At 35.4% G+C, this 10,715-nt stretch overlaps 1 protein-coding gene across 1 annotated transcript; it reads right to left on the reverse strand.

Annotated features, from left to right (window-relative positions):
• Positions 1 to 7,730, reverse strand: LOC145602045 (large ribosomal subunit protein uL15c-like). Its single transcript, XM_081658156.1, has 3 exons — positions 7,201 to 7,730; positions 3,842 to 3,993; positions 1 to 397 (listed from the first exon to the last, which is right to left on the reverse strand). Exons 1-3 carry the CDS (start codon positions 7,640 to 7,642, stop codon positions 179 to 181), a joined length of 813 nt encoding a protein of 270 aa, XP_081514282.1. The 5' UTR covers positions 7,643 to 7,730; the 3' UTR covers positions 1 to 178.
• Between the last annotated feature and the right edge of the window lie 2,985 nt (positions 7,731 to 10,715).

A 10,715-nucleotide genomic window follows, 5' to 3' on the forward strand; every position in this document is an offset into this window, starting at 1 on the left:
TAGGCACAATCAATCAATTGACTGATGATTTAGCAAATTCTGCAGTAAAAATGATTACAACATAAACTAGAATTCCCGGGACAAAAGAAATTGAACTCTACAACAAAACACTAACAGCAAAATGAATGGATACACTTTACAAACATCTTTGAAGATCTTAGCTTCACTGATCTCAAAATCAAGCAGACTCAGTTTCACCACCTGCTGCTGCTCGTTTCTTTGCAAAGTATTCATCAGCACGAGCAAGATTTTTCCTTACTGATTCCTTGACGTACTTCTTTCTTCCAGGTAGTACAGTGAGGGAACAGCCTGCAGCCTCAAGCTTTTCTTTCGCTTGACCTGAGAAAGCACGGGCCTTTATTTGCAGCTTCGTGCTTAATTCCCCTTCACCGAGAATCTGAAGATAAGATGACACAACATTAGGTTCCAAAGAGAACAATGATACATTATGAGATAGATTACTGTTCATTAATTAGAAAAACTACACCATTTGGCTAGTCCCATATTAATCTGGAGGGAAGCAGTTGAACAACCATAAGGACTAAGGACAGAGCTCGAATAGAATATAATTCTGAAAAATTTACCGTTTTCATCACTGAAGGCCTGAAGCTGCAACAGCAGGACTAGAAAAGCTAACTACTAAATGACAAGCAGTCCTCAAGAGGAATAGACAAGTCAAAAACTCATAAGCAGACTAGTGATAAGTTCTTCCTACAAAAGACCAAGAAAATGAAGCTACTTGCTTATTGTGAACTTAGAAAGGGAGTGCATGTTCATGACTTAGCTAACGATGGTAAGAATGCTTTGTAATGTAATTGCTAATTGAGTGGCCCCTGCAAATGCAGTCTTCTATGGATTGGTCAAAAGTGCACCGCAATAGTAATTGGTTGCATCAGGTTAGGCCAGTTTGACATGACAAGTTAAGTTAATAGGGTGTCTCAGGAGACTTGAGGCCTTGAGGGTAATTCTTGCTACTACCATATCCAGCTGCTGTTTACAACAATTCAGCTGGAAGGATCATAGCAATGTTAAAAGAATTTCAGGATAAACTGTTATCTGGAGAATTATTCAAGGGGCAGTGTTCCCAAGTGACAGGTTTACCCACACAATTCAGGAAAATCTGGAGTCTCTGTACATTATTCCTTTTATGTATGGCGGGGGACCGAGAATTAGAAAATGTACAAATGATCTGCAAGTCTCTGTTACCGTTCCTAAAAGGCCGGCTCTAGGTTTGCTCTACATACATTTACAACTTAGTCCTACTGTCTTCTGTAGAACTCTTCTACTAGGCAATTTTATGTCTCTACATTTCATCCAACTCTTATAGAATATACAGAGTATAACAGAAAATTTCGCCTACAGAAAAAAAAAGGAAAAAAAAAAAACCCAAAGAAGTATCACATATACTTATTTTAAATCATTGGTGCTCTGATATCTCTGCAATATAGTTCTAAAACTACTCCTCACTTGAGGCGGAACTATAGAATTGTTAGCCAACAGAGGTTCTTTAAGTCAGAAAGGACACTAAAACTACTTTTCTCAGCTTGTCACAATATTAGGTGATTATTGCAGAGGCAGATTAAAAGAAGTTGCAAACATCTCAATTTATAATGAATGAAACATCCAACCTGTACTGGAGTTCCAGATACAATATCATTCCATGATTGTGATATCAGATCATGGCCTTGATAAGAATAAGAATAAAACAAGAAGATAAGAATAATTTAGAATGTATTGTACGCTTAAGGACTAAGGTATTTTCTTTTGACACGAAAACACCTACGCTTATTAGTTATTACACCTAATCTAGATTTATCAATCCTTATCTGAACATAAGACACAAAGGCAAATAAGTTTCCAATAAGAAGCAACTACAAAGCAAAGGTAGATGGATGACCGACCCTGAGTTGTGAGTAGGAAGGCTTATGTTACTAGCAGACTGCTGGAGTCAAGCTTGGTTATATATGTATTAAATGGTTAACTCCACACTGGATAATCAATACTAGTAATGTCCAAAACAACTAAGAGGTAAAAGCACATAACATCAATAAAAAGTGTTTCATGGGTATTGTGAATAAAGTTTCCATAGTTCTACACTTCTACAATGTCAGAAATACTAATGATAAGGTGATAGTGATAAGTCGATATTATACCGTTATTATTGGGTTATTTGGAATGCGTTTACTATAGAATTTCAACTTATAGTTCGTGTTTTTGTATGTTTTATCCAAGTTGGACTTGATTTCTTTTATTCTGGTTGTTTGGTTGTTATATTGTGATTTCAGGATGAAATGGAGCATTTGGAATGATGATGAGGATGCCATGACATTTTGAGGTGGATTGGAGAGCTTTGCTGGAGTGCTAGATGATGATTGATGATAATACTACATGGCCGTGTACCATATGCTACATGGTCATGTGATTCTTCCATCCACGCTTACATGCTACATGGCCGTGTACCCTTAACTACACGGTCATGCGATAGTTCCAAGTTTGAATGTTTAATTTGCTACACGGTCGTGTACCACGAGCTACACGGTCGTGTGATTCCATCACCGTATGAAGTCCGCCTACACGCTCGTGTACCTCTCAGCTACACGACCGTGTACGTATATGATGAAATTTGAAGATCAAGTATAGGTCAGCTACACGGTCGTGTACCCATCAGCACACGGCCGTGTACCGGTGTACGTGTGCGCAGGAGATTTATTTTATTTATTATTTTATGTTTATTTTTAGGAAAGTATAAATAGGGGTTTTAACCCTATTTTAAAACATCTAGTTTTTATTATAGCTTTTTCCATTCTACGTTGTTTTGGGAGAGAACACATAGAACTCCATTGAAGCATTCATCTTAATTCAATTTCAAGTATTTCTCTTTCAACCTTAATCTCTTTAATTTCCTATTGTTATTATGTTTTCTTTAATTATTTGTCTTGTTATTTCTGTTATCATGTGTGAGTAGTTTCATAATCTAGGGTTAGGTTGAACCCTAATATGGATTAATGTGTTATTTAATTTCCCAATTCCCAATTTAATTAATTTATAATTCCTCTTTATTAGGGTTGGTTTTATTATCAATGATTAACTAGAAATAGTATTATTGAATGTGATTAGGTTTACAACGAAAGTTGATTCTTAATTGATTTTAGAACCCTAATTAAAAGTTGGAGCTTTTATGCATGAAAATAGCTAATTGTTCTTGCTAGGACTTATAGGATGCCGTTCTCAATGTCTTTAATATGTATGATTCCATGAAAATAGGTATGATTGCATGTTAGGGAAGCTATTAGTTGATTGAAAGAAACTCTTAGTATTGTTTTAGGGAGCATCTGTCCTGTGGAATATTTATTGATTTAATTGAGGGAAAGGGATTGTTCTATTGCATTGATTCATATTAGTGGGGATACTTAATCTTAGATGTTTTTAGTTCTTGATTAATTCCATAGTATTATTATTCATTGCTTATTAGTTGATATTGTTCTTAGTTATTAATTTTCACTTATTTGATTTGGTTACTTGCTTAGTAGTTACTTGAGTCTAATTAATTAGTTGAACTATAGTCTCTTGGGATCCGACCCTTACTTGCCCGTCTACATAGTAGTGGTCTTGTTAGGTTATTTTTGTTAGGTACGCGACACGCCTATCAGATAGTAACTAACATGAAGGATAAGAAGTGTTAGCTCAGACCCAAGGAAGTTATCATTTTGGCAAACTACGATTAATCACAGCTTACAAGTCACATGGAGGTATTAAAGTGTCATCTCATCGCTAAATAAGACCAGCAGTTGGAGATAATAAGAAATGTTTCTTAAGTTCTCAGCATTCAAGATACACTTACCTTCAATGGCAGCCTTCTTTCTCTCCCTGATGGGTTGATTATACCCTTCTCCTTCAAGGACTCTATCGATACTTCTTCTCCTTCCTTAAATCCAGCAACCTCTATGTCTCTCAAGTTTACAGGCACGTACTTTGGCAAACCAGCACGCATACCTGCAGAAAGACAGTGCCATTAATGTGCATGGCTAACTTAGAAATAGGTCCCCCCTCAAAACAGGTTAAGACATTGAGTAATAGAATTCTGAACAGAATATCCAACACAAAGAAAGTAATTACAGGAATAAAGAGCAAGAGAATAAGATCAAGAACCAGAAAAAGAAAAGCTGTCAAAGGTTAAATGATAGGGTATAGGATAAGAATTCAAAACAGCTCAACTAAGTTAATTAACAAGAACACAGTAACTATCCATTTTGAATGCAATTCATACACAGTAACTGATAGATAATGTTGAACTTGAATGATTTCAATGTGCAAATAATCTTCTGAAGTAGTAGAAAAATAAATACGTTGAACAATCGAAGGAACTAAACAAGATCACTGAAATACTAAAGTGAACAAGCAATTCCTTTCTCCAAGCATACAGCAGTTCAACGATCTTAGTAAAAAGCCAAACACAAGCCACTCAATGGTGTAACACTAAGGTTGTAAATGTAAAAAATTAGTACAGATAATTACCTCCAGCAATAACAAACAATTTAGGAATTCAAGGTATGTGGAGGTTGGGGTTATGACTTCATGGTTTGGTAAATGAACCACAAAGTAGGATATAAATTTCGAAAGGAATAAGCACCATAAGCCATAAACCTGAACATTGGAGACCAATGATCATCTTATAATGTTATCCTCTAGGCTTTAGTATCATCCAACTCATTTGACAAAACATTCCTACATGCTTTTATGTTCTCCTAAGTTCACATTAGACTTATTTATGTTGGTCTTTAAGTCTAGTTGTTCAATTCAGCAATGTTGCCTCCATCTTCCATCTTTCATTTTCCAACTATACGACAACAATAAAGCCTTATTCCCAAATGATATGGAGTCGCTAACAAAACAGTCAAAAGGAATATCAGCAAAAAATGGAACAACAAAAGAAAAGTAATAAAATGAAAGTGTATGGAAAATGAGAAAAACATAGTGAGAAAAAAATGAGGAAAATTTAGAGTGAAAACCACAAAAGAGGATATAAGAATAAAATATTAGTACAAGAAACTTTTATAAAAAAAGGCTAAGGGGAGATTAAAAAAAAAAGAGAGAGGAAAAACATGCAAGTAACAACCCAAAGGAAATAAATAGATTTTACAAAACTCAATAAGTTTAGGTAAAAGAAAAATAGAATAAACTATATATATACATGAATTTAAAGTCATGACACATCCTCGATGTAGGTTCGCTCCCTCCAATCTTCCTATCCAATGGCATATTTTTCTCAATTCCCATGACATTCATATCATTCTTAATCACCCTCCAAGTTTTCTTAGGTCTTACCCTACCCTTCACAAATCACAATCCCACAACTTTGCCTGTGTTGAACCTTCCTTCTAAGTGGATCTTTGGTTTAAAAGGCTAACCTAACTTAGGCGAATCTCTCTCATTTTAGTGTTCAATAGATGCCATCCTTACTTTCTTTCTAAATATCTAATTCCTTAACCGATCCTTTCTTGCATGGGCACACATCTAATGCAGCATACATATGTCTTTAGGCTAAAAAAAAGATAAGATGAAATGCTTCACTAATTCACTTGAATAAACTAGACCTGGCAAACAGGTCATTCGGGTCGGGTTCGGGTCAGGTCAAGTTCGGGTCAGCAAATGTTCGGGTCGACTCGGGTTTCGGGTCAAATTCAGGTTAGCACTTCGGGTCAAGTTCAGGTCAGGTCAAGTTTGGGTCTGGTTAAATTCGGGTTGAGTCTTTTCGGGTCGGGTCAATATTTAGGATCAATTTTCGGGTCAATTTCGAGTCGGGTCAATTTTGGGTCGGGTCAACTCGGGTCGGGTCTATTTGGGTCAAGTTTGTGTTGGGTCACCAAAATAAATTCACTTAAAAAAAATAGTTGGAAAAATAAAGTAAAATCGTTAAAAAAAAAAAAAAATCGTGAGTACCTATTACTTAGAAAATAAAAGAAGCCTTAAAATAAGTAGTTCACCATTTCATCCTATTCTCTTATTATTTGGGTCAATTCGGGTCGGGTTGATTCAGGTCAATCAATTCGGGTTAAAATTGGGTCGGGTCACTTCGGGTTTCGGGTCGGGTCAAGTTCGGGTTTCGGGTCAATTTCGGGTCAGGTCATTCGAGTCGGGTCACTTCGGGTCATCAGGTCATGTTCGGGTCAACTCCATTTCGGGTCGGGTCGGGTTAGTTCGAGTTCGGGTCATTTTCGGGTCAATGATTTCGGGTCAACTTCAGGTTACGGGTCGGGTCAGGATTGCCAAGTCTAGAATAAACGCATACTATAGTTGCAACTTGCAAGACAGTTCATCCCTAACGACATTTATCCATCAAGCTCTCCCCTACTTAGATTATGGCACTTTGAAAAATTTGTTAAAACTGTAAGCCATATAGGATTGGCTAGAGTTATGTTCGAGGCAGCCATATTTGAAAAATGATGGCTTAGAACTCTCTAAACTTTTGAAAAATATAGAACGATTAAAAGCAGCACAAGAGTATGAAATTAAGAACCCATTTATTTACTAATAGACTAATAATGAGTTTGTATGTAGTTTTACAAGGGAAGTTACATGCCAATATCCATAGAAATGCTTGTGCACCACCATGTATTTATTTTCTTAAATAACCATTACCAGTTTACCACTAAGTTTCACCTCAAAAAGTATTAAGCAATGATAAACATGTTCGAGTACTTGGGAAATACCCGGGGCTAGAGTTTCATTATTACAGATATAAAGACTTAATTGATCAACAAAATATGCTGCTGCACACATTCAACATGTTGGATAACAATCATATCTTCATTACACAACCCATAATTCCTAAGTTCAACTTTTCAACCTCATGCCACAATGCAGCTAAATCAAACATCTCAATCACAGTATACCGTCCATTACAATACCCCAACCACATCTCTCCAATCTCGATTCCGGTTTCAAAGAACGATATCATACACATATCCCTCATTTAACAACATACTAATACAAATCCCACCTTAAAGCTGCTTCATTATCCCAAGTCTCAACTAAGTAACAAAAAATCCAAATTCATAAAATCCATAAATTCAGCACCCAAGCAAAAACAATCACATGAACTTCAATTTTTACAAAAATAATCACATGAACTTGAAATCTACCAAAATTAGAGAGTGAAATAAATCAAAAAAATTCCGAAAAATTAGAAAAAGTGATTACCTCCAGCAATACCACGCAATTTAGGAATTCGACGATAAAGGGGCATCTGACCACCTTCAAACCCCTTCATAACACCAGGACCAGACCTCGATTTCTGACCCCTCATTCCGAACCCACAACTCCCACCTTGACCAGCAGCATGACCTCTTCCCTTTCTTTTCCCCTTCTTCCTCGAACCCGGTTGCGGTCCGAGGTTATCTAGCCTAAACCGGGTCTCAGAACCCGACCCGCCACTCTGAACCACATTTGAAGAAGAAGAAGCAGCAACAACAACAAGAGGTTTACTTTCTTTGATTATGGTCCTCAAATTGAGTTTTAGTGAAGTGAAATTAAATGGGTTTGTTCTGAAACTGTTGATGTTTCCTTTGAAATTGGAAGATGGGTAGTTGTTGGAATTTGCAGTGGAAGGAGGAGCAGAGGAGAGAGAAAGGAGAGAAGCCATTGAAGAAGTGAGAGAAAGGGAGGGGAGTTAACGGATAGGATAATGGAGATTGCAAACTTTAGAGGTTCCTTCTTTTTTTAAGGTATTTTTGGGCTAAAATTAAAAATGAGTTGAAATCGGAAGATGAATGTTGTGTGTGTGTAACTGTGTAAGGGTGTCCAATACAATTTTATGGGCCCATAAGTAGGATTGAGGCCTTATGTTTGGTAAAATGTTGAAAATCTATGAAGCAGATTAAGAACTAGTTATTGGTTTAGGCGATGTTCATATAACTAGATTAACTCCCGTGCAATGCACGATATAATAAAAGAATTTATAATTGTGTAATCTAGTTTTTGGTTTAGGCGATATTCATATAACTAGATTAACTCCCGTACAATGCACGGATATAATAAAAGAATTTATAATTGTGTAATCTTCGAAGACATATCAGTCAAAATATGTAAAATCTTTAACATAAACCAAACTATAAAAATTACAATAATATAAACAAAAGAAAATTCATGTCTACAATAAAATTTTGCGAACTTTGTAGTTAGATGGAGTAATCACATATATAAAAGGTTGATATTTGATTTCCTTAAGATTTTTAAAAGAAAATGTATTGAAAACTAAAAAGTTTAATGTACTGTATTAAACTACTTTGCATCAGTATTTAGATTTTATTTATAAAAAAATAACATGAAAGGAAAAAAAAAGTTTAGGCGGGAAAAAAATGAATGAGAAGCTGACGCATGTATAATTTTTAAAAAGTAATGATGTCAGCGGATGTTACTTTAGTAATATTTATAGATTTATAGATTGCATGTTTTTAAAAAAATAAAAAATATTCATATGATTGCATGTATTTTGAGAATATAATATAAAGAGAACAAATTACTTTGAATGTACGACGCACCCTGGTGTATATAATAATGTCTTGCAAATCAAGATAAAAAAAAGTTGTAGATTGAGAATTGAAGGTTAAAAAGTTGCGGATTGGGTGTCATGACAAGCTATAATAAACTAAGTTGTGCCTTTTTTTCTCAAATTCTAAGATGTACCCTCGTTTTTTCAAAGTTTCTACGTGGTACCCTCAACTTTTAAAATCATACCAATTGTATCTCTCTCATGAAATTGCCATTAACTTGTTGTTAGCTTAGCGTTAGTTAAGCTAACCCCTTTAATTTTTCATGAGAATTAATTGTAAAATTTTGCCCCTCAATTTGCGTGTTCGGAAATCATCTCAATTTATGTGTTGAGAACATAGTTTGGTTCAAGTTGGATAGCATTATATTTTTGCCCATAATGGTCCAATTGGAGATCAAAATTGTAAAAATTTACCCGAAATGCCTCGATTTGCATGTTGTGCTTTACATACAAGAAATTCGACCATTAATAAATATTTCGAGGGGTCATTTGAACCCTTAAGAGTTAAGTTTGAGGTCTACTTTGCATGCAAAGGAGCGCCTTAGTTTGCACCGTCGACATGTTCATCGACTGCTCGCATTTTGCAATTCAAGACTTCAATTGTTGTTGGATCTATGGTCCATTGAAATGATAGCAAAACGCATCTTGAAAGTGTCCCACAAATCGCATCTGTGTATTCGACGAAGTGCTCTGGACTTCGGCTCTATTATTGTGATCATGAGCCATGAAATTAACATAGCATGTATTGTATTCAAATCCGTCTGAGTACATTGAGAGAAAGGTGTGGTAATTGTTGCATCAAGAAAAACTAATTTACGACAAGCCTCCAACGCGATTGAATATCATCGGCCCATGCATCTTAATTCTCGCAACGAAGTCGGGTTGGAGTAATAAAATCTCGAGGGGGTCGTGAGGACCAAGGTAATATGGAGAAGTGATGTCTATGCATGCGTGGTGGAGGAGGAGGTGGTGTATCATCACCGACAGTGGCGGACCTACCCTTGGTCCAGGTAGGTCACGTGACCTAGCAAAATATAAAAAAAAAAAAATTAAAAAAAAAAAAACACGGACAACCAGGAAGGGGAAAAGAAACAAAACGCACAGAGACCATATTCAAACACGCACTCTCATCCTCTCAAATCTCAATCTCTCTCTTCACTCTTCGCCGCCGCACCGCCAGTCGCCGGAGTCGCCGCCGCACCGCCTGTCCGCCTCGCCGGCTGCTCCATCCGCATACACACACACTCGCGTTCTTCGACTCTTCTTGCTGCCAAGTAACTTTGTTTTTAAGTTTTTAAATTTGTAAATTATACCCAAATTGTTGAATTGTTGGATTGAGTACTTGAATTTGTGATAAATGGAGTTGATTATGTGATTTAATCTAGTTAATTAGTGTGTGTTCTATAGTTTTTTGAAATTGTTGATAATTTATCAATTTAGGGAGTTAGGGTTTCTGATTTTTTAGAAATTGAATTGCTGCTTTTTTTTTTTTTTTTTTTTTTTTTTTTTTTTTTTTTAGGAATTGAAATTGTTTCCTGTAAATTGATAATTTGATATTATAAATTGTTTCCTGTAAATTGATATTATAAATTGAATTGATTAATTGATGATTTCATATTACAACTTAGGGTTTCTGTTTTTTTTTTTGGAATTGATTAGTTTGGATAATTGCATTTGTGGATTGTAAATTGAAGCATTTGTGGTTTTCTTAATCTAATTGTTAATGTAACTTAATTTTCAGAATGAAAAGGAAAAAAATGTGTGATATCACAAGTTTCTTTGGTCCGAAAAAGAAAGGGTATTTTCAGGAATGACGCAAGTGAAAGATAAATTGCGTAATAGCATGGGAGATCAAATGTTGAATGATTGCTTGGTTACTTATATAGAGCGAGATATGTTTTTGAATGTTGACATGAATGATATTATAGATCGATATCAAAACATGAAAACTCGTAGAGAGCAATTGTAATTTCCTTTATTTGGTTGTAATATGGATATTTATTACTTTTGGAATGTATTTTTTTTTAAATATTATCTTTTTTTTTTTAATATTCTTGCATTAATTATTGATTAGTAGTCGGTGGTGACCTAGCACCCAAAAAATCCTGGATCCGCCACTGATCACCGACCATGCTGTTATTTTGGTAGTTTATTAATTTTCCTA

Source organism: Chenopodium album, chromosome 21, assembly GCF_948465745.1.
Source record: "Chenopodium album chromosome 21, dcCheAlbu1.1, whole genome shotgun sequence".
In the NCBI taxonomy this organism is placed as follows: domain Eukaryota; kingdom Viridiplantae; phylum Streptophyta; class Magnoliopsida; order Caryophyllales; family Amaranthaceae; genus Chenopodium; species Chenopodium album.